Source organism: Ictalurus furcatus, chromosome 27, assembly GCF_023375685.1.
Source record: "Ictalurus furcatus strain D&B chromosome 27, Billie_1.0, whole genome shotgun sequence".
NCBI lineage: Eukaryota > Metazoa > Chordata > Actinopteri > Siluriformes > Ictaluridae > Ictalurus > Ictalurus furcatus.
Window position 1 is genome coordinate 17,311,983 of NC_071281.1, and position 23,201 is coordinate 17,335,183.

Consider the following 23,201-nt stretch of genomic DNA (forward strand, 5'->3'; position numbering starts at 1 on the left):
GCAGGGGCGTGTCCAGCAGACGCTCTGTATAATCTAACTCTATTACTCGGTTATTTTTAAATATCAATATCGTAGAGGTTTTCTGTGAGGAGATGTTTCTTTAATATTGGTGGAAGGAGTCTCCAGCGTCACGTTTTTCGCTGGGGGAAAATTTAGAAATTTGCAGTTTCTCGCGAACATGAAAAGCTGCATTTTATTATTCTTATTATTCTTATTAATATCAAGAGGGAGAAAATAAAAGAAGCTGGTGAGGGAATGACTGTTTATAGCTGCTATAATGTGAGTGAGAACAGGAACGAACCTGTTTCACGAATGTTCTACAACAATAAATGTAACAATAAATGGACAAAAAGTATGACATCATTCTTTAATTAATAATAATAATAAAAAAAACTCTAATTGTTAGCAAGCTGCTGTGGTATAAGAGGAATAAAACACGTTAGGATGCGGGGTCATAGGAAATAATGATCTTCAGGTTGGTAACAGCACCTCCACTGATAATTTTCCTATAATTTGTACAATCAGAACCACTACTTTTGGATTTCATACGATGTAAAATACAAACGCCGTGTTTATTGATGACGTGACCAGCTGATAGAAGTAGCAGGATGAGTTCTGAAGTGTATAGCGCTATACTTTCTGCTCAGATTCGGTCAAATGCTGCAAAATTGACAGGAAAGCGCATCACAGTCCAGATGTATAATGGTCCAAAACGTACCCCTAGAATTAAACTGAAAGTCTAAACTTCAATCACATCTCGATCGCTTCATTTCAAATCCACTGTGGTGGTGTACAGAGGCAAAAATATGAGAAGTCCGTCCCCGTCCAATTACTTATGGACCGGACAATAAGTGTGTGGTGAGAAATTGCCTTTATTTGCTATTTTAACAGCAGTCTGAAGTGCTGCCGCTCCCAGCTGCTCTCTCTGAATTCTGCCCAGAAGCTGTTGGTTGGATTTAAATGAGGTTAAATGACAGTCCTTCCCCCAGAGTACCAGCATGCAGCGCGAGACACACTTTTACCACAGAGTCATTTATCTTCCTCCAGGTTTCAAATAAACACTCTGTCTGAAATAATACCGAAAATATTTACTACAACACATCCTGGCTGTACGGAGGAAACCCGGAGCGTTCTCCATCTGCACTGTTCTTTCAGTTTTTCTTCTTGACGTGCACTGTGCACTAGGGTCTGCAATCGAGAACGTTATTAGAACCGAGAACAGGTTCTACGAAGGTTAGACTGCAACATGTGCTGAAATAAATATTTTCCTCACCCACTTACACAAAGAAATGACTGTTACGGTTCCTACGACTGAAAACGTTGCACAAATGTCCTTTATAAACATTCTCAGAAAGTACACAAAACCTGACCCAGGAATTCCTAGAACTAGAAATGTTCAGTACTTTCATCTCCATACATGGACTTCCTGACACACCTACATATCCATATATGACCTTTAACTTAAGGTTTACAACAGCAAGTGACGAGTTTGTAGTCTGTCTCCACTACTGTTGTCGTTTGTGGGCGTGGCCTGTCTGGCTTTTTTTTTTTTTTTTTTTTTTTTTAAAGTTCCAATTAGAAAGTCTATGAGCCAAAATGTATAGCGTCTAATGCTAACAAGGTAACACAAATCCACCGAAAGGATGAAGAAAACCTCCCTGATTTTATATTTGATCGAAATTTTAAAGCCATGCATCCCTGGATTCCCTGCGTCGAGGCGAGTTCAACGCACCCTATGAGGTCAAACTCCACCCATGAGTCTGGGTGCTTGGCCCCCAAAAATGCTGCTTGCAGCTTTAATTAAAAAAAATAAAAAACTATGATTGCTAAGCACTAGAAGAGTTTGTAAAGTGGCATGGTGGGAAAAAATGTAAACCTGTCAGACGGGCCAGAAGTTTTTGTAGTAGGGGCAGACGTCAGGTCAGATATGCGTAGCGACCGCACTGCGAACGTTCCTCGATCTAAAATCCGCCGTTTCTTTCCATTTTCACGAACGTACTCGATTGACTCCGAGCGAAAATGATAAACTGCTCAGAAATCTACCGAGTATCGTAAATCCCGGATAAGACTGCGTAGTCTGTTCAACTGACTCATCACAGAACCAACTTCTGATCTTACGGATTAAAGGATTAAAACACCACGTGTGCGCTGTGCTGTACAAACGCCACTCAATAAGCGTTCTGGAGGAGCGGCGAAGTGGACTCGCCTGTCTGTTTGACACGACGCGCCTCGTTACACCCGACAGTCCTTCCCCATGATGATCTTTATGAGACATGACACACAATTTCAACTCGATTCGCTCGTCCTTCTCCGGTTTTCGCTTCAGTTCTCCGACTCGCTCATAGACCTGCTCTAGGAGAGAACACGTCCGCGTACGGTCTTAACGAAAACCTCGTCTCGGATCATACAGAACACGCGGCACGTGGATCGGATCCGAGCTATCTAAAACATAAATCAAAGCAGGTACAGTGTGAAAAAGCTTCAGCCATTAGCAGCATGGTACTGAGAGAGAGGATTTGCATAACAGTGAATTAATTAACGCCACACAAACGTCCAATTATAAGCAGGCCAAAAAAAGGCTCTCGGAGTGATACCGTAATTTAATTTCATAATGGATCTAATCAATGTCAGCCACTTGAGATTTTTTTCGGAAATTGTTCTAGAACATTAGCACCAGCGTCCTCTGCGTTGCACCGTGTTTGAAAGACGAGGTGATTTGAATACAAATGAACACTGACATTGAACGAGTGCCATGAAGCACACCATACGCTCGCACCCGGAGGGTCTCTGACAGAACTACGGAGCTTTTTATTCCCCCCATATAAAATACAAAAACATGAATAAGAAATAAGAACAAGAAGACAATGAGGTCTGGATTATGCTTCACAAACTTCCACAGAGCGTGTTTAGAAACCAGAAATACATCGTGCAAGCGCGGGACACAGAGACGGTGACGGATAAATGATTCGATTATTACAGAAATTAGCGCGAGAGCGACCGTGACACTCGTCTAATATCCGAAGCTAGGAGGAGAGTAAACTCACGGGACAGCCACATATACAGTCGCAGTGATGGCAAAAAGAGGCCACTGTTAGGGAATACTGTTAGCATGAAGGGGCGTACTTGGTCTGCGATAATATTTAGGTAGGTGGGACGAGTCAAAGTAACATCCACATGGATGCCAGGACTCAAGGTTTCCCAGCAGAACATTACCCAGAGCATCACACTGCCTCCGCCAGCTCGCCGTCTTCCCATAGTGCATCTCTTCTCCAGGTAAGAGTCGCGCACACACACACACACACCAGCTGTCCACATGATGTAAAAGAAAACCTGATTCAACAGACAATTGCTCCATGGTCCAGTTCTGCTGCTCGCGTAGGTGTAGCACTGTCGGTGTTTCGGTGGTGTACAGGGGGTCAGCACGGGCGCTCTGACCGGTCTGCAGCAAGCTGTGATGCTCTGTGTGTTCTGAATCCTTTCTATCAGACCCAGCGTTAACTTTTTCAGCAATTCGTGCTACATAGCTCTTGTGAGATCGGACCAGACGGGCTAGCCTTCTCTCACTGAACCTTGGGAGCCCGTGACCGTGTCGCTGGTTCACCGGTTGTCCTTCCTTGGACCATTTTTGGCAGGTTCGAACCCCTGCATACCGGGATCACCCCTGCAGACCTGCTGTTTTGGAGACGCTCTGACCCAGTCGTGTCGCCATCACAAATTGTCAAAGTCGCTCAGATCCTCACGCTTACCCATTTTTCCTGCTTCCAACGCGTCAACTTCGAGAACTGACTGTTCACTTGCTGCCTAATAAATATTACCCCCCCCCCCCCCCCACACACACACACACACGTGTCACTGTAACGAGATAAACGTTATGCACGTCACCTGTCCGTGGTTGTAATGTTATAGCTGATTGGTGTTTATTACTCATTTATTCATGGAAAGCTGTTTAGGACCGTGCATAAGGATGTGATTTGAAACACTCGTGTGTTGCGGATATTGCGTGCTGCACGCAAGTGAACCTCAGTGAGGGTTAATGACTCTGAGCCCATCCCTGAGCTGAAGGAGATGCAGCCAATGAGCGGCGTTCTGCGTGCCCGGTATAAAGCACCGGGCGCTGCGCCGCCGCTTTAGTTTCGCCCTGTCCGGTGCACATCACACGCGCGTGCCGGTGCATTGCCCATGCCTCTATCTCTACCTCTACCTCTGCCTCTTCCTCTTCCTCAGCAGTATGCAGTCCTCGCTGTTCGCCGTGGGTCACAGTTTCGGGCTCCCGACGCCCGTGTCCTCCGTCTGGAAGCCGTCTGCGGACGCGCCGCTCGCGCTGCTGCTCTCCAACTGGTCCGCGCCCGACAGAGCCAACGGCACCGCGGACGCGCTGGAGCACCGGCGGCGCGCGCAGTCGTACGGCCAGTTCTCGCAGAGCGCCGCGGTGCTCGTGACCGCGCTCATGACTCTCCTGGTGTTCGCCACCGTGCTCGGGAACGCGCTCGTCATCCTGGCGTTCGTGGTGGAGAAAAGTTTGCGCACCCAAGGCAACTTTTTCTTCCTCAATCTGGCCATCGCGGACTTTCTGGTCGGTGAGTGACCGGAAATCTCTCTCTCACACACACACACACACACACACACACACACACACACACTGGAGAAATGAATCCATAAAACAACTAACTAATACACACCTGCGGGTTGGATTCATGCGGAGGATTTTAACGCGTTAAAACGCGTGAGATACAAACCACCACCAGCTCGTTGAAATCGTGCAAAATGATCTAAAATATCTGAAAATCTAATGTTTCTGTAAGAGTTAATCCCAATCCTTAATTCAGTCCGATTAAACCTCAATTCTTTCATTTAGTACATGCAAGAATATATTTAATATTGTAAAGATTTAGATCAGATATTTAGATTTGTTAAAGTGCCAGCAAAATTATTGCCGCATTTTAATAATAATAATAATAATAATAATAATAATAATAATAAGGTATAGCCTATAGATTAACATAAAAACAGAATGAGTCCCAGGTTCAGCTTTCTAAAGAGGTTCTACATGTAACCCTAAAACAAATAAATGAATGGTCTGTTGCAATGCTGTGCATTTAATCTTTAAGGAACAAAACGAATAAATAAAAAGAGTTTGTTAGGAGTCTTTGATGAATGTCGGAGTAATAAACACACTGATAACACTCAGAGTGAATGACGTAATCATTTATAGCATTGTTGATACTATACCTTAAAATCCTCTAGTGTAACATGGTACACCCTGACACTATCAGAACCTTAAAGGGTACTTTTCCTGGTCAGTGCAGTGGTACCTTTATCACGCGTACACCTTTTGGCCCTTCGCGTACTTCTCTTAGGTTTAATAATAATAATGATAATTTTAGGCGCGTCGTAATGAGCACCTTTAGAGTTTTACTTTAAAAGGGAACACCTCAGGCATCTTCCCAGGTGGAAGATACACAATGAAGGAACCTAACATACACAATTTGATGGAACCACAGCACTGACCAGGAAAAGTACTTTACTTCTGGTCTTATTTCACCCCAACTAAAGCTTTTATTTGGTTTGAGGTTCTGAGTAGATTCAATTTGGGAAGCTAGAACTTCTACGCATCCAAAGAACCCGTGAACACGTTTGAATCTAGAACCCTGAACGGCTTGTTCTCTTGAGGGAGACACTGGAAGGTTTCATGTAGAACCCTACAAAAGGACGGTTCTCCTTTCAGAAAGGGTTCCGAGTATAATGAACTTTAATGGTTCTACCATGCGTCCACCTGGAGAACCTTTAAAAGCTCTATGTAGATGGTTCCAAGTAGAACCTTTTAAGGAAGCTAGCTAAACAAACCATTTTAAAAGAGTATATATATATATACAGTATGTTATAATAGTCTAAATATAATTCCTTGAATGATGATGTGCATATGTTTGTGCCCCCCCCCCGTGCTGGTACCTGTAGGTGGGTTCTGTATCCCGGTGTATATTCCCTACGTGCTGACGGGGGAGTGGAGGCTGGGCAGAGGTCTGTGTAAGCTGTGGCTGGTGGTGGACTACATGCTGTGTACGGCGTCGGTCTTCAACATCGTGCTCATCAGCTTCGACAGGTTCCTCTCCGTCACCAGAGCCGTAAGTCGAGTTCGTTCCCGATTCCAGATGAAAAGCTGCAAAGTGCTGCGACGCTACACTATTATAAACGAACGTGAATATGAGCGAATATGTACCGTCATTTTAATTTATTCAAGCTATTAGAGCTTATTCATTTCCTTTCATCCAGATGTAGATTTGAAAACACTAAATCATATAAACAGCGTTTAATTGCATAAAATTACATCGAGAACCCCTGGAGGTTCCTGGACACCTCTTAGAGAACCATGGCTTTAAGGGGGGGAAAAAGGTTCTTCTGTGGCCTTATTTTATATCACAATAACAACAACAACGCTATTTTTTTTAAGGGCGTAAAATTCTACACTCTTAAGGACTCTTTGGATCGTTAAGGGTTCTACTGGGAAGGGTTCCACCAGAGGGACCCTTTAAGGTTTGATCAGTGAAGATTTGAAGCCTGTGTGGTGGTAATGGTTTAAAACGAGTCGTTATTGTTTGTTCCAGGTGAGCTACCGCTGCCAAAAGGGCGTGACCCGCGAGGCCGTGTTGAAGATGCTGTGCGTCTGGTTGGCCGCTTTCCTGCTCTACGGGCCGGCCATCATCAGCTGGGAGCACATCGCCGGGAAGAGCGTGGTCCCTCACGGCGAGTGCTACGCCGAGTTCTACTTCAACTGGTACTTCCTGATGACCGCCTCCACTGTCGAGTTCTTCACGCCTTTTATAAGCGTCACCTACTTCAACCTCAGCATCTACATCAACATCCGAAACCGCTGCGTGCTCCGAGAAGAGCGCTCCACCTGCGCGCCCCTCAGGAACGGGAGGACCGGAGAAGCCAAGCCGTTCTGCGCGACCGACGTCCAGCGTGTCTTTTTCGTCAGGCCCGCCGAAGAGAGCAGCGTCGTCGAGAACTCGAATTCCAGGTCACGGTGTTGTCGGCTGTCCAACGCTACAGTGTCGGGAACCGATTCTGAAAACGCCGGACGGACGACCAAGAGGAGGATGAGCACGATTCCGGATCTTCCGCCTCTGCAGGTTGGGGACGTGGTGAACGAGACGGGTTTTAACTGCGCTGGACATTCGTGCGGGTCACAGAGGAACCGAACGGACGTTTCGGCAAGTCTCGCCAGCCGCTTTCGCCTCTCCAGGGACAAAAAGGTGGCCAAGTCTCTGGCCGTGATCGTGTGCGTGTTCGGCCTGTGCTGGGCTCCGTACACACTCCTGATGATCATCCGGGCCGCCTGTCACGGCCAGTGCGTGCAGCACTACCTCTACGAGATCTCTTTCTGGCTTCTGTGGATTAATTCGTCCATCAACCCCGTGCTTTATCCGCTCTGCCACACCAGCTTCAGGAGGGCGTTCAGTAAACTGTTGTGTCCGAGTAAAATAAAGATCCAGCCGCAGTACATGGACCAAAAATACTAAACAGACGCAGGACTGAGATCGGTGTTCATTCGTGCAGATGATATTCGTGTCAGGATGTTTTAGTGATCTCCGTCAGTATCGGATCGGTGTAAAAGCTGTAGTACTGACCGACGTAAACCCGATTTTCTGTGTCCATCATGTCGTTTTGAGGTTTTTGGGAGAGCACGAGAAACTCCGTTGTGGTGCATCTGTGTAACCTTTGGACTTGAGCGGTACTACAGGCATCCCGAGCCAGGAGTCGACGATGCATCGCCACGACCGGAGGACACACAGCTTGTGTAACATCACAGGAGAGCTCGACACGCTCGGAGGAGAGCACTAACAGTCCTGCAGTCTAAATTAGGGAAGAAAGAAAAACAGTACTGGGAATTTAAGACTTGAATGCAAGTTGAACGCGGGTTTCTGGGTGCAAGAAAAGTTTACACTCTATTTTGTAACACATCAAAAGAAGAAAAGAAGAAAAACATGAAACACGACCACTGAAGATTCTCGAGCTGTTCATGAGTACAGGAAAAAGAAACAACAGATAAACATTGGTGTATGATTTCGATTCAGCCCCGTTATTAATATCCTATTACGGTTATTATTATGATATTATGATTATTATCATCATCATGACGTTAGCATTTGACCGTTTTTGTTACTTGTGATGAAGAAAAAGAACATCTGTGGAACCAAAACTTCTTAAATGTCGTGTTTATTTTGTCTTAAAAGATGCAGCTTTTTCCACTGGACTGTAGTTTGTTCTTTCGTACTTTTTGAACGTCGTTTCTGTCTAATGAAAATGAACGGAGATGTATTTCTGACCCCTGAACGATTAAAGAATGAATTGTAGTAAAACTGCACGGAGTATTTTGTAAATCTTCGGGATTAAACACGTATCTGACGGTTCTTATCCGCTGCAGGGAAGATGATCGTCTTCCCAAATGCTACAGAAAGACGGGAAATTCACGAAAAAAGATCAAAGACGACCCGGAATCAAACCGGGCTTTCCTCGATCGGATCGCTCATGATTCATCTGTACTCAATCGCATAAAGGACCAAATTCGGCGTTGTGCGTAATCTTCCGCTTCGACGAGACTTTCTCCAGCATCTGATTATTTATTTATTTATTACATCACAGTAAAATGATAGCTGATACAAAAAAAAATAACAGTTAAGAATTCTACACCCCCCCCCCCCCCCACTATCTTTGTTTTGGAACCGGCGCTTTTTTCCAAAAGGCTATCAAATCTCGTTGGATAAAACCAAAGTCCTGCCCACTCAGATAAGCAGTTTTGCTTGTAGAGGCGTTAACTTTTCCTTTCACATCATCGGTACGTGCTTCACTCAGGGAGGGAAACTCGTTCCTGTTTAGAAAATGAAGGGCCATTTGAGAAAATATGGCAAGAGAGAGAGACAGAGAAAGACAAAGAGAGAGAGAGAGAGAGAGAGAGAGAGAGAGAGAGAGAGAGAGAGACAAAGAGAGAGAGAGAGAGAGAGAGAGACAAAGAGAGAGAGAGAGAGAGACAAAGAGAGAGAGAGAGAGAGAGACAAAGAGAGAGAGAGAGAGAGAGAGAGAGAGACAAAGAGAGAGAGAGAGAGACAAAGAGAGAGAGAGAGAGAGAGAGAGACAAAGAGAGAGAGAGAGAGAGAGACAAAGAGAGAGAGAGAGAGAGAGAGAGAGAGAGAGAGACAGAGAGAGACAGGGAGAGAGACAGAGAGACAGAGAGAGAGGGGGAGACAAAGAGAGACAGAGAGAGAGACAGAGAGAGAGGGGGAGACAAAGAGAGAGAGAGAGAGAGAGAGAGGGAGACAGAGAGAGAGACAGAGAGACAGAGAGAGACAGGGAGAGAGAGACAAAGAGAGACAGAGAGAGAGACAGAGAGAGAGAGAGAGAGCGCAACAAAGAGAGAGAGAGCGCGACAAAGAGAGAGAGAGAGAGCGTGACAAAGAGAGAGAGAGAGCGCGACAAAGAGAGAGAGTGCGACAAAGAGAGAGAGCGACAAAGAGAGAGAGAGCGACAAAGAGAGAGAGAGAGAGAGCGACAAAGAGAGAGAGAGCGACAAAGAGAGAGAGAGAGAGAGCGACAAAGAGAGAGAGAGAGAGAGAGCGACAAAGAGAGAGAGAGAGAGCAACAAACAGAGAGAGAGCCAGACAAAGAGTGAGAGAGAGACAAAGAGAGAGAGAGAGAGAGAGAGAGGCAGAGAGAGCCACAGGCAGAGATAGAGAGAAAGACAGGCAGAGACTGAGAGAAAAGAGAGAGACAGAAAGAGAGACAGAGAGAGAGAGAGAGAGAAGAGAGAGGCAGACAGAGACCATGAGAAAAGAGCAAGAGACAAACAGACAGAAAAGAGAGAGGCAGATAGAGAGAGAGAGAGAGAGAGAGAGAGAGAGAGAAGAGAGAGAGGCAGACAGAGACCATGAGAAAAGAGCAAGAGACAAACAGACAGAAAAGAGAGAGGCAGATAGAGAGAGAGAGACAGATAGAGAGAGAGAGACAGAGAGAACTGCAGTTGGGATGACTGACACTTTATTCTCTTATTAAAATGAAGTAATTAAAGTGCAGCGTGCTCCATTCTGAGTTTCTACTCGCCTCATGGTGATGCTTACGACCGAGATCTGGTTCCGGGTGTAAAAGGACGGGCTGGCGCGTGATCTTCCGGTCACACGCTAGTAGAACCTGTATCGATTTTAGGTCTGAGAGCTACTGCCTGATTATCTCTGCTGTCCGAGTGCAGCCGGCTTTAAAGCGACAAATAAAATAAAATCGCCATTTCTGCAGAACCTTCCCTCGTAATCAACGCGTCGGCTCCGCGGCCCCGAAAAGTCCGGTAGTTTCCATGGCAACCGACGACCATAGCGTGTGCGCCAATAACGGTACGACTCGCACCTTTCAAGATCAACTGGTCTATCGAATCCTGCACACAGCATCTCGTCTACAAAGGCCAAGCGGAGGATTCGTCACGGAGGGGGAAATACGCCCCCGCAGGAACCCGGGCCGCTCCCGCCAGCGCTCAGGGAAGAGTTCTGGTTTACGCTTCTCCAGCGGGAAACACAAACGTGCCGTTTATACTTAACTGCAACACGACGGCAGTAATGACGCTCCACATACAGATTAAAAACGCGTGAAGTTGATGATGCGGTGAAGTTTTCTGTACAGAGAAATGTGTTCACTTTACATTTAGGGAAGGAGTCTCCAGTGTCAGCGCCGTAAACAAGTTTTCAGACATCTTCAGGACAGAGTTTACGCTTTGTGGTTTGTCGGTAACATGACAAACACTTGAGGAGACAGAAAGAGAGAAAAGGGAGCACCAGAGAGAGAGAGAAGAGAGAGAGAGGAGAGAGAGAGAGAGAAAGAGAGAGAGAGGAGAGAGAGAGAAAAGAGAGAGAGGAGAGCGAGAAGAGAGAGGAGAGAGAGAAAGAGAGAAGAGAGAGAGAGAGGAGAGAAGAGAGAGAAAGAGAAGAGAGAGACAGAGAGGAGAGACAGGAGAGAGAGAGGGGAGAGAGAGAGGAGAGAGAGAGAGAGGAGAGAAGAGAGAGAGGAGAGAGAGGAGAGGAGAGAGAGAAAGAGAGGAGAGAGAGAAAAAGGGGAGAGAGAGAAAGAGAGAAGAGAGAAAGAGAGAAGAGAGAGAGGAGAGAAGAGAGAGAGGAGAGAGAGGAGAGAGAGGAGAGAGAGAGGAGAGAAGAGAGAGAGAAAGAGAGAAGCGAGAGAGAGAAGAGAAAGAGAGAAGAGAGAGAGGAGAGGAGAGAGAAGAGAGAGAGAAAGAGAGAAGCGAGAGAGAGAAGAGAAAGAGAGAAGCGAGAGAGAGAAGAGAAAGAGAGAGAGGAGAGGAGAGAGAAGAGAGAAAGAGACAGAGAGAGAGAGAGAATAAGAAGAAGACATCATACTATCAGTTTACAGTCACACTAAAACATTGTTGAATGTCCACGAGACAAGTTCCTGTTGTGATAGCTGCTATAAACACTCGTTCCTTCACCAGCTTCTCAGCCTTCTCTCTCTCTCTCTCTCTCTCTCTCTCTCTCTCTCCCTAATTAAATTAATAAGACAGAAAAAAAAAACCTTCAGCTTGTTGTTACCGAGAAGCAAAACGTAAAGTTACGGCTTTATATCCGACGGTCACAAAGCGCCGACACTGGAGACTCCTTCCATAAACATTTCTCCTTACAGAAAACTTACACCATATCAACGAGCGCACGTTTTAATCCGTTCATATGAAGCGTCTTCCTGTGAATGAGCGGTTACCATAGAAACAATAACCTATTAGAACAAGCACCTTCTGACCAATCAGAATCCAGAACTCAACATCACTGTGGAATAAATTACATTAACTCATTTTTGTTTATATATATATATATATATATATATATATATATATATATATATATATATATATATATATATATATATATATATATATATATATATATATTTATATATTATATAAAAAACAAAAAAGTCAGACCTTTAACAGACCTCCTTCCATCATGTCCATGTTTTTGTTTTTGTTTTTCCTCCGCAGTTATAAAACTGAGCTGAGCGACAGTATGATGTGGTATAATAACCCAAGAATTAAACCTCCAGAAAGAGGACAAGACGTTAACTGTCTAAAAAAAAACAAACCAAAAACAAACAAGTGAAAGGAATTCTGGGAATGATGGCGTGATCTTCAGGAACGGTCCGTCCTTTCAGCGTTAAATCGACAGAGCCAGCAACGCACAAGCTCATTAACCTTTCACACAATCTGCTCCACACCGAGCTATTTCTAAACACGCAGGTGTAATTAAGCCCAGGTCTAAATGTTAACCCAGGTGACGTTTAATATTTAAAGAGAAACACAGTGCACAGAGGAAGACAGGGAAAAAAACATGATGGTAAGCTATCTTTAAAGAAAATACAATCCAGGGTGACGCTCTGATAAGAACATGAAGCAGAGTTACAACCTGGAAATGATCAGGAGCTTTTTTTATCCAATTATAGTAACACTTAATGAGACGTGTGTTATAGCAGCTCTAAAAAAACCGAAAAACCGCAAAGCGTACGCAAACTCCTCTGTCCTGAATATTTTACAGCTTTAACATGTACAGATGTTAAAACGCTGACACTGGAGACTCCTTCCATACATGTTAAATAAACATCTCCTTGTAAAAAACAAAACAAAAAAAAAAACACAATGGAGTTAAAGAACATAATCATGTTTCGAAACCCCGCCCACTTCGGCCCCTTTGATAAACCGGAAATTGATTTCTGCGGCGCGGACTGCGTTATTTTCTGAGGAATAAATGAAGTAAACGCTAAAAAAATACCGGTCTCACAGGGTTAATGTTTTGTTTATTTGCGCAAAGGTCATGAAATCAATGATACTCTGTTTTTTAGCCGATTTACAATCAGATTATACACACAATATAGGACTAGGGGACAGAGGGAAATAATGAGTTAAAAAATATAAGGGAACATGATGTACAGAGCTGGAGGCTGAGGAAACTGATAGCCACACACACACACACACACACGCACGCACGCACGCACGCGCACACACACACGCACGCACGCGTCTGCCTCCGCTCTGTAGGAAAGCCAACGCACCAGCATGTGACACAAACACACACCATTTCATCTCTTCACATTTTACTCCAGCGTAGACCGACAACACCGCCACGAAATAAACAGACTGGAAAAGAGAGAGAGAGAGAGAGAGAGAGGGAGAGAGAGAGAGAGAGAGAATATAAAACTGAGTGAAGGACACAGAGAGATGACAGAAAAATGGAGAAAAACTGGCAGCATGGATTCTCTTTAAGCGCAGGGGTACGGGGGGGGAAAAAAAAAAAAAAAAAAAAAAATTAAAAGCAGCACATCCTAATGAACCGCCACACAGACACACGGAGCAAACAAAACAAAACCCCGGAAAGAAAGAAACGACAAAAGAGAAAAAAAACTAAGTAAGAAAGAATAAATAATAATAAAAAAAAACCAACAACCAGAGGAAGAGAGAAAACAGAGAAAATAAATAGAAAAGAAAATGTTGTTTTCTTTTTTCGATTACAAAAAGACAAAAAAAAAAATAAACAGAAAAAGAAAAGAAGGAATGGCAATAAATAGAAAAAAGAGAAAAAGATAGAGAAATAGAGAAAAAATGAGGAAGAAAACAACGTACTAATTCTCTCTTCTTTATTTTTTATAGAAAGAGAAAAAGAACGAAAGAAAGGACAGAAAGAGGAAAAAAGAGAAAAGAAAAACAGGAAAAAGGAGAGAAAGAAAAAAGGAAAACAAAACTAATTTTCTTTGTTTATTTATAGAAAAAAAAACAAAAGGAGAAAGAGAAAGAAAGAGCAAACGAAGAGCAGTAACAGATGGCGGCTGGGTTTGGTTTTCTATTAACTGGAGCAGATGTTCAGGTGTAACACACACACACACACACACACACACACACACACACACACACACACACACACACACTCTCTCTCTCTCTCTCTCTCTCTCTGTGTATGTCTATAGGGGTGTGTACACAGAGAGATGTAGGTATGCGTGTTTAGTGAAGGGGCGTGGCCTCTACAGCACCAGCCCCTCGTAGGCGGGGCCCTCTGACTCGGGCGACTCCCTCTGCAGGCGCAGGTGCTCCAGTGTGTTGTGGAAGTGTTTGTTGATCTGCTCCGTCTCCTCGCTCGCCTCCAGGTTGGGCAGGTCCTCACGGATCTTCTGGATCAACTGGTTCAGGACCTGAACGGTCACCTGTGGAGGACACACACACACACACACACACACACACACACACACACACACACACACACACACACACACAAAGATGAACTCAGGAATGCAGCGGAATATTAATGCATCTTAATGAATTCTTTTCCAATAACAGCAGGTACCATAGTGTTTTATTCCTCTTACACCACTGCAATTTTCTCAGTGATTACATCTTTTGTTCATTAAAGAATAACATTCACAAAACATCCCTTTAAATGGATAAAGAGTGTGACAAGTTCCCTCACCAGTCTCTCGGTTTTCTCTCGACGTGAACACGAATAAATAAATAAATAAATACTGTCTGAACAATACCAGTGACCAGAAATGCAACGAGATGAAATGAAAGCATGGTGGAAATGTGTGTGTGTGTGTGTGTCTGTGTGTGTGTGCTCTCCTGTTAAATTACAGCATAAGAGAGGTCTGCCTCTGCACCGGAGAGGCCGACCGAGATGAGGCGGTAATGAGAAGCAGGCTGCAGCTGGGAACACCTGGAGTGCACATGAGTGAGGGCGAGATGGGACAGGCAGAGAAAGAGAGAGTAGTTTTCTCTCCTAATCAGTGGTGTGTGATGGGTTGTGGTGACCGTGATGTGCTCCTCGCTCGGAAACACTCCTCTCCAGGAAGTATAGCGCACGACCGTACAAACTGGTGTCCTTGTGATGATTAGAGAGCATGCAGCACCTACTGTACGTGGCACAAGGACCATCCCGGAGTTCCAACAAACAAACAAAACACCACCACGTCTTTATAATCAGTTAGACGATACACTCCACGTTTATTTCCCGCAAAAAATATCACGCACACGGAACACGAAACGACGTCTCTGGGAACGCGTTAACCCTAGGGGGCGCTAATCAGCCACAAAGAGTTCTGTTATGGACTGGAGTGAGTTGGTTATTTTCCCATATCGCTGCGTTCCCGAGTGTTTTATTCCTCTTACACGACAGCTCTCATCACTTGGCAACGATTACAATTTTTATTTATTAAAAGATCGATAAAAGCTCTCCAAGCTGATGTTAAACCGTCGTGAGAAATAACCCAGATAACTGACATCAGGATATGTTTTACGCCAGCTACCACTTCGAGGCTTTGTAGCGTAGTTAATTAGATTTCCACGAGCAGTACGCTGCAGATTTTATTTGCCCTCTGAGCTCGGTAACGGATTTATCATTTATCCGGCTCCAGAAATATTTCAAATGTATTTTGTGAATATTTATGCTGGATGAAGTTAAAGGACTAATAAACACAGCACGAGAAACAGCTGAAGATGGACTGAGATCGAGAGCAGAGTGTTCTGTGTTTACCTGCTGAGATGTTTATATGTTGTTCCCTCACTCACACCACACACACACACACACACACACACACACACACCTCTTCCATCCCAGTGCATTTCTGGTCCTCGAGATTTCAGATATGACCTAAAACATATTGATTTTACTGCAAAAATGGTGCGAGTGCGAGTGTGTGTGTGTGTGTGTGTGCGTATGCGTGTGTATGCGTGTGTGTTCCTGCTGGATAAATCAAAGAATGAATGACCACCGAATGCGAGGCCGAGACAGCATGCTGGTTCAGTATGTTTGGTTCTCTTTGATCATTTCACAGTGAACTCAATATTTAGAAAAACACACACACACACACACACACACCTTTTTCAGGTTATATGTAGGTCTTGATTCTACACCTTCATGTTTGCTCTGACATTGCATTAAGAAAGCCTTTCAAAACTCATAAGAACATATTTATCTGGTATCCATCACGTCAGCGCATTCAGAAGCACACACCTGGGCTTTAGTAGAGGGGAGCGAACCAGCGGGCGGAATAATTTCACTCGTTTGGCAAGAATCCATTGGGTTTTTTTTTAAGCGGAAAAAGGGCAAAGGAAGTGCGAGAGCAGTTCGTTTCGTCTGGTGCTGGAGCGTGGTGATGCACTCGGGGTCGGAGAGGAGGGTTAAATGTGCAGCAGGACAGGAACGCAAAACAGTAAACAATGAGAAACTGAAACGATGTTTAAAACTGTGATGAAAAACTTAATAAATAATAATAATAATAATAATAATAATAATCAGTTTTTGTCAGATAAACAATTACACACTGAAATCGAAAGAAGCTTCTGTCCAAATCGTGCTCAGGATAATTCAGTGTTCTGTAGATGTTGTGTAGATGTTGTGCAGATGTTGTGCAGATGTTGTGCAGATCCGAGATGGCTGCCATAACGTTCAAGCGTTCGGCTTGAGAAGAGACACTAAATCATCTCTACCGTTAATATACTGGATTTTCCCCTTAAGTATTTCATTAACCGTAGAGTAGGGAAGGACAGAAAGAAAGAGTCGAGCGTACCGCGTCGTTCTCGCGCTCGTAGAAACACACGTAGCGGTTGAGGATCTCGATGAACAGCTGCACCTGCAGAGACGGGTCCATGCACTGGTTGGCGATCTTCAGGGCCTTCTTCAAGCATTCCATCACACGCTTCCCGTCACGGATCTGTCACACACACACGCACAGAGAGAGAGAGAGAGAGAGGGTGAGAGAGGGTGTGAGAGAGAGAGAGAGAGAGAGAGAGAATGAGAGGGTGAGAGTGAGCATCTGCAAAACATCCTCACAAAACTATTTCCATCGGTGTCAATGATTCAGTTCAGGAAGCATGAATCAGCTCTTTAAAAAGACTCTGCACGAGAGAGATGCTCCGAGCTCTACGCTGTCTCCCGGCTCCCTAAATCCGTCGCCAAGGGCGACGGTACAAAATCACAGCGCGGTGTTGTGCGGCGAGGCGAAACAGAAGACCTCCGTTTGCTTTGTAATTGTTACAGAACACCGTGTTTGTGCTGAAATTCAGCACATTAGCCGAGTCTTCGTGAACCGCTGAAGAAACGGGGTCGTTTTGTTCAGAGCAGAACATCGTGTAACAAGAAATGACAAAAGAAACGTGTAAAAAAAAAAAAAAAAAATGTAAAGAAGCAGCAGGCTATGTAATGCGCGTGCACGACTCCAGCGAAAAGTGACGGATTCGATGCAAATTAGGTATGACGAATCGGAGCGGTTGGCTCGAATGATCCGCGGAACCATCCTACGGCGTGCGTGGCTCGGCGTCTCTCCGGTTCCTCACTGTATTACGCTAGCTTTTGTACCCGGTCCGTATTCAGCCTTTAGAACGCTGCATACTGCTCGCTTCGTAAACCGTACACGACGTACACCGCACGTTAACGTTTATCACCAGCTGCTTCGTACATATAGCTACAGATGTTAAGTATCAGAACGCTCCGGATCGTTCTGTCCTTTAGTCAGGTCGTATTTTGTTGATTAATCCTGCGTTACTCACCTCAACACCATCAACACCATCAACACCATCATCATCATCATCATCATCATCATCATCATCATCATGTCGAACCAGATGATGACTTAAAAATAAAATCCTGATGGTTTTGTGCAGGAAAGGCGCTCTCTGAATAAATCACAGAAATGGGCGTGTCTTCACGACGTCCCACTGTGGGCTACGACTCATTTTAATATGGACCGCAGTAATGCACTCGATCGTTAGTAGGTCACGTGACCATACGTAAACACGTCTGAAGGCTGCTCCTGTCCTAGGAACTTAGTAACCTCAGAAGCGTCGATTCTCCGACACGCCTGTTCAAACGCCGCCTTTATTTTACTGTTCTGCATATTAAAACACTCTTCTGTTGGGTGGGGGGGGGGGGGGGTGAACGTCGCCTTGTACTGTACTTCGTGTTCATACTGAAGACTTAAGAGATTGATAAAACAGGTTTATAATGACAGATACACGGGAGTTCCACACGGCGTTTATAGCTACACCTTCTGTCTCGGTGACCGCGTATGAATCCGTAAAATGACAAAACGTTCCGGAATGAACCTCCGCAAGCACTCGCAGCTCTTTATTAATGCTTTTTCTTGATGAAGGTCTGCCTGAATTATCCTAGAGGGAATTTCAGAAGGTCGTCCCTCCCAGCTCTACGGCACCGCGGCGCGGCTGCACGATTAGCGCTGGCGTCCCGGACGTTAGATAGAAATGCAAATGAACGGATGATGAACGCGTGATGGGATGAAGCCTGCGCAAGACTTTCGCTTCAAGATGAAAAGATTAATCAAACGGGATCACGCACACGGCGTCGAGCTGAGCCGTCACTCAGGTTTAACTCGACGGCAAATCAAATTCAATATTGTACAAATGGAGCAGGGGTTCAAAAAAAAAAAAAAACCTGAAAGGAAGAAAAGTCGTGACATTTCCGACACTCATCTCCATGTTAATATGCCGTGCCTGCTCCGGAAGATCACAGGCTCACGGCTCTTCCATTCGAACTCGGATCCGCTTTTCCTTACAGAACACACTTCTCTCTACACATACTCGCGCTCACAACTTGTTCTAGACGGCCGTCCGTAATCAACCGGGATTCGTTTTATCTTTCATTTTCCCCCCAAAACGAAATCAAAACAAAGCGCCATCATTCTGATGAACGCCTCTGTGAACGGCATGCGTGGACACCGGCAGTCAGAACGTTATCCGAAACTGAAACGTATTTACATTCCTATCGAACTGATTTAGAATTATTATGTGAACAGGTGTGAACGAAACAAAAGTCAGACTAAGAGAACGTTTCTTCGTTCCTGTCATTCAGTACGTCGTTTACACGGACAGCGATAATCCGATATGCACCCGATTAAGACGATACTCGGATTAAGAAACTCGCATGTAAACAGAGATTATTGATGACCTTAATCTGATTAAAGTCATACTCGAAGTAAACACAAATGGAATTAAGACGTGTGGAGTATTCCTGTTTTAGTCGCGTTATCGACGTGCGTTACAGACACGTACACACCGTCGTGTGGGAGTTTTCACCGTATCGTGCGACAGGACACGTACACACACGGCAGCGCTCGAGCGTTTAACGCCAAACAAGAGAGCGTGGCTGCGTCCCAAACCGCGTACTTACCTGCTGTATAGAAGGAGAAATACACGCATTTTGGCTACTATATAGTAGGAGAGACGCATGTGTTACGGAGTGTCATTTATTGTACCTCCCGGCACCCCTAGGGGCATCTCCTTCTGTTTACCACATCATCATCATCATCATCATCATCTCCGCCATCGTTTAATAAGCATTTTAAATAAAACTCAGAACACAGTACTCTAAAGTTCACGAGTCATTTCCGTCTTTTCAGGTTTAATTAGTGCTTCACCCCAGAGTGTGTTTTTCTCCATTCTCACTTCTGTATAAATAAATAAATTCCTAATTACTGTCTAATTTTGGTCAGCACCTCTGGGTAAACACGTAGCAGGAACTTTTATTGAGTGCTGCCAGCATGAGATCCTGCGCTGTGGAGAGCTGAGCTATTTAAAGCCCCTCAAACACATCCAGAATACATCATCATCATTATTATTATTATTATTATTATTATTATTATTATTATTATTATTATTATTATATTTACGCTCTTGTTTTTCGTAACCAGGCGTTTTAGATCCTGGAGCTGCTTGAAACGTTTCCCCTGATGAACCCCGAACATTTTATTTCTGCTTTCGGGATCATCTCTGAAAATCATTCATGCACCATCACTACACGCGTCTCATGTCTAACACACACTCCGTAAAGAACTCTCCAACAGCTGGATTTGTGTAAAGGAGTAACGATTAGATAGAGAGAAAGAGAGATAGATAGACAGACAGAGCTAGACAGACAGATATAGATAGAGATGAGATAGACAGATAGATAGAGATAGATAGAGAGATAGAGCTAGAGAACATGATAAATAAAATCTCACAGTGTGCTACCAGCTGAAGAACCTCCACAGGATCAGCTCAACGATGAATAATCCAAAACATCTGGTTTCAACTTTTTGCTCATAAATTTCCTTCCACGCAAAAGATCAATTCATCAGTAAATCAAATCACGCCATCCTCTGATGGCTCCGCCCCCTCCGGCGTCCAAGTGCAAACACTTTACTTCTCAGTGTAACAGTGATTTAGACCAAAGCGCTGCTGGAATCTGATTGGTCAGAAGGTGCTGATAAATTTCCCATAACACCAGGTTGATATTAACGCGCTCCTTCTAACGCGTAATGGTTTCTATAGTAACGGATCATTCACGGGAACTTGTACCGCACTAATAATAAACAGATTTTTTTAAAAATGTGTGTAATCGTTGACGTGGGGAAGTTTTCAATAAGGAGACGTTTATTTTAGATTTATGGAAGGAGTCTCCAGCGTCAGCACTCTGTAACACTCTGAGGTAAAGCTCGGACCCCCCCCCCCGGACATGTTCAGGACAGAGGAGGTTACGCCTCGTGGTTTCTCACCAACTGTGGTTTTTTTAAGGCTGGTGAAAGAAGACAATTTATAGCTGCTATAACACAACAACAACAACAACAACAACAACAACGGGAACCAAGTTTTTCCACGGACGTTCCAAAACAGTAAACATAACCACAAACGGAGAAAACGTACGACGCCTCACTCCTTAATAAATATTTAACAAGTTGTTGTGGTATTAAGAGGACACAACAGCAGACTATTGAGAACAGTACAAGGAGGTTTGGGATGTTGCCATGGTAACCCATGTCTTAGCTTTACTCTAGGATAATTTCAGTCAATCACAGTAAAATATGTTAATAAATCACACTTTTGAACACGGTAGATAAATAAAGAGCCTTTGTGTCACCTCCAACCTCAACAAACCGCTCTGTGTTGGAAATTCTTCCCCGCCAGAACCGCCAGAACAGAGGAAAAAAACCATTTTCACATTTTTTTTTTTTAAAAGCACACTAATTATCGTGTCCGCACTACACGCATCAATCGTATGATAATTAATCCGGTTTGAGGCACGGCTGCAGTCGCTCCGCTGTCTGTGTGCTATTTTTAGAGGCTAATTTGAGCTCGTGGGATGTTTCCTTCTCCAATCCTCAGGGCAAAACCCAGTCCACTCCTGCTGTCAGTGACAACAGGAAGTGCTGCTGCTGCTGTGATTCGCCACCTCATCATCCTCACTGGTTCATTTTAAAAAAGGAAAATAAAAAGCAGACCGAATCTATCGACAGGAACGCCTACAAATAAACAGGCAGGATATTCGTATCGTATCGTTATTTTGCCCCGCCCTACTCAATGGAACACTCTGGAAGCTGAGTTTTCCCTTTCTGTTTTTTTAATAGATTTATTTTTTTAAAAAGGGAAAAAAAAAAAAATTCCACTCTTTTTATTTGTCAGATTATCGAACAGTAATAAGATTAAGATGAAGAGAAAGAAGAAGAAGATAAAAAAAGAAAAAGATGAAGAAGAAAAAGAAGATGAAGAAGAAGAAAATTAAGAGGATGAAGATGATGAAGAAGATGATGATGATGATGAAGAAGAAGACTAAAAAGAGACAGATGGTGGTGTTCTTAAGACAACAAAACCTCCTCAATGAACTGATCCAAACAGGAATATGTGTGAAAGGAGCCCTGGTACAAGTTTCCCCTCTGTCTGCCACCGTCATCTCTAATGTCCCCCATTCGTTCAAGATGAAGTGATAATGAAGGAGCCGGCCCGCTTCGGCAAGTTCGCCAGACCAACCGGAATGATTTCACTCGGCTGCAAAAACTCAGCAGTGAAGCACGTCTCGTCTTTCTGTAGATGCAAACGCTGGGATAGCAACTACATCCTGTTTGATACCACGGAACATCCGAGATGTTTCGACTGTGGGGACATCGGACACAAGAAGTTCGTCTGTCCGCACAGAGCAGGAGAGCACCGGGGAGCCGGAGTCTGGAGTTAACGACGCAGAGCGGTGACACACTGGAACCAGTACTAAAAAAGGTCAGTAACCAACACAACAGACTCCTGAACACAGACTCCATCTCTTCGACCAACGCTAACAATGGTGCAGATGTTACTGTAAACATCATCACAGACACCGGGGATAGTGTTAGCGTTAACGTTAATAACCACCCCGGCCTCGATGACCGCACTGACCCTGTAAAGCAGCAGCAAAAGAAGAAACCACACGAGCCCACACGAGAACACACGAGAACACACGAGAACACACGGAGATAAAACTGCACCGCCGAGTTAAAGAACAATAAAGCTGAGCTGGAAACAGGGGGAGAGAAGATATACAAGGTGGTGGAATCGTCCAAACGGCCACAGCAGGAGAACCCGAGTCCAGAGTGCAGCGCAGGAGATACAGGAGGGGAACTGCTCACAGAAAAGGAGGAGGCAGAGGTCAAGCCAGATCAGCCGAATAACTTCGACTTTTCTGAACAACTTTACACCACAGAACAGATTCACCGGGTTTTAGAACTGACCAAAGGTCCACGGAGACGGTTCAGACTGAGGAGATGGACATCAGCTGCAAGAAAGACTTTATTAAAAACAGGACTGTGGACTTTTCATACAGGTTTATGGACTATACGAGATTTACAGCTAGTCTGAAGGGGTTTGGGGTTCTTCCTTCAAAAATTGTAAATATGGAAATACACTACACTGGTATATTAAAGGCATCTTAAAAAGTCAAAAGTCTCTCTCCAGAGTCGTGTTTCTTTACCCAAGGTTTAATATCTCTCCCTCTCTCTCTTTTTTCCCCTCTCTGAGAGAGCGAGTGAGAGAGAGAAAGAGAGAGAGAGAGAGAGAGAGAGAGAGAGAGTGAATCATGTTTCTTTACCCATGGTTTAATCTCTCTCTCGAGTCGTGTTTCTTTACCTGTGGTTTATCTCACCATCGATCCTCTCTCGTACTCTGTATTTCCCCATGCCTTGAACTTCAGTACAAAGATGGCGGGCCCACCCACAGACACCCATACGGGCCCACCCACAGGCACACATACGGGCCCACCCAAGTGCCTACCCACTGGCCCACACACGGGCCCACCCACAGGCCCACCCAAGTGCCTACCCACAGGCCCACCCAAGTGCCTACCTACAGGCCCACCCACAGGCACACATATGGGCCCACCCACAGGCAT

At 44.6% G+C, this 23,201-nt stretch overlaps 2 protein-coding genes across 2 annotated transcripts in view; one reads left to right on the forward strand and one right to left on the reverse strand.

Moving 5' to 3' along the window:
* Window positions 1–4,003: 4,003 nt before the first annotated feature.
* Window positions 4,004–8,108, forward strand: hrh3 (histamine receptor H3). The gene is made up of 3 exons (XM_053617070.1): window positions 4,004–4,577; window positions 5,956–6,122; window positions 6,603–8,108. Exons 1-3 carry the CDS (start codon window positions 4,229–4,231, stop codon window positions 7,518–7,520), a joined length of 1,434 nt encoding a protein of 477 aa, XP_053473045.1. The 5' UTR covers window positions 4,004–4,228; the 3' UTR covers window positions 7,521–8,108.
* A 4,706-nt stretch (window positions 8,109–12,814) lies between these two features.
* vps35 (VPS35 retromer complex component) overlaps window positions 12,815–23,201 on the reverse strand; it is a 28,882-nt gene continuing 18,495 nt past the window's right edge. The window contains exons 16-17 of the mRNA XM_053617045.1: window positions 16,588–16,731; window positions 12,815–14,229 (exon numbers count right to left, since the gene is read on the reverse strand). Coding sequence (XP_053473020.1) covers window positions 14,050–14,229; window positions 16,588–16,731 — 324 coding nt within the window. The 3' untranslated portion in view covers window positions 12,815–14,049. The remainder of the gene's footprint in view (window positions 14,230–16,587; window positions 16,732–23,201) is intronic.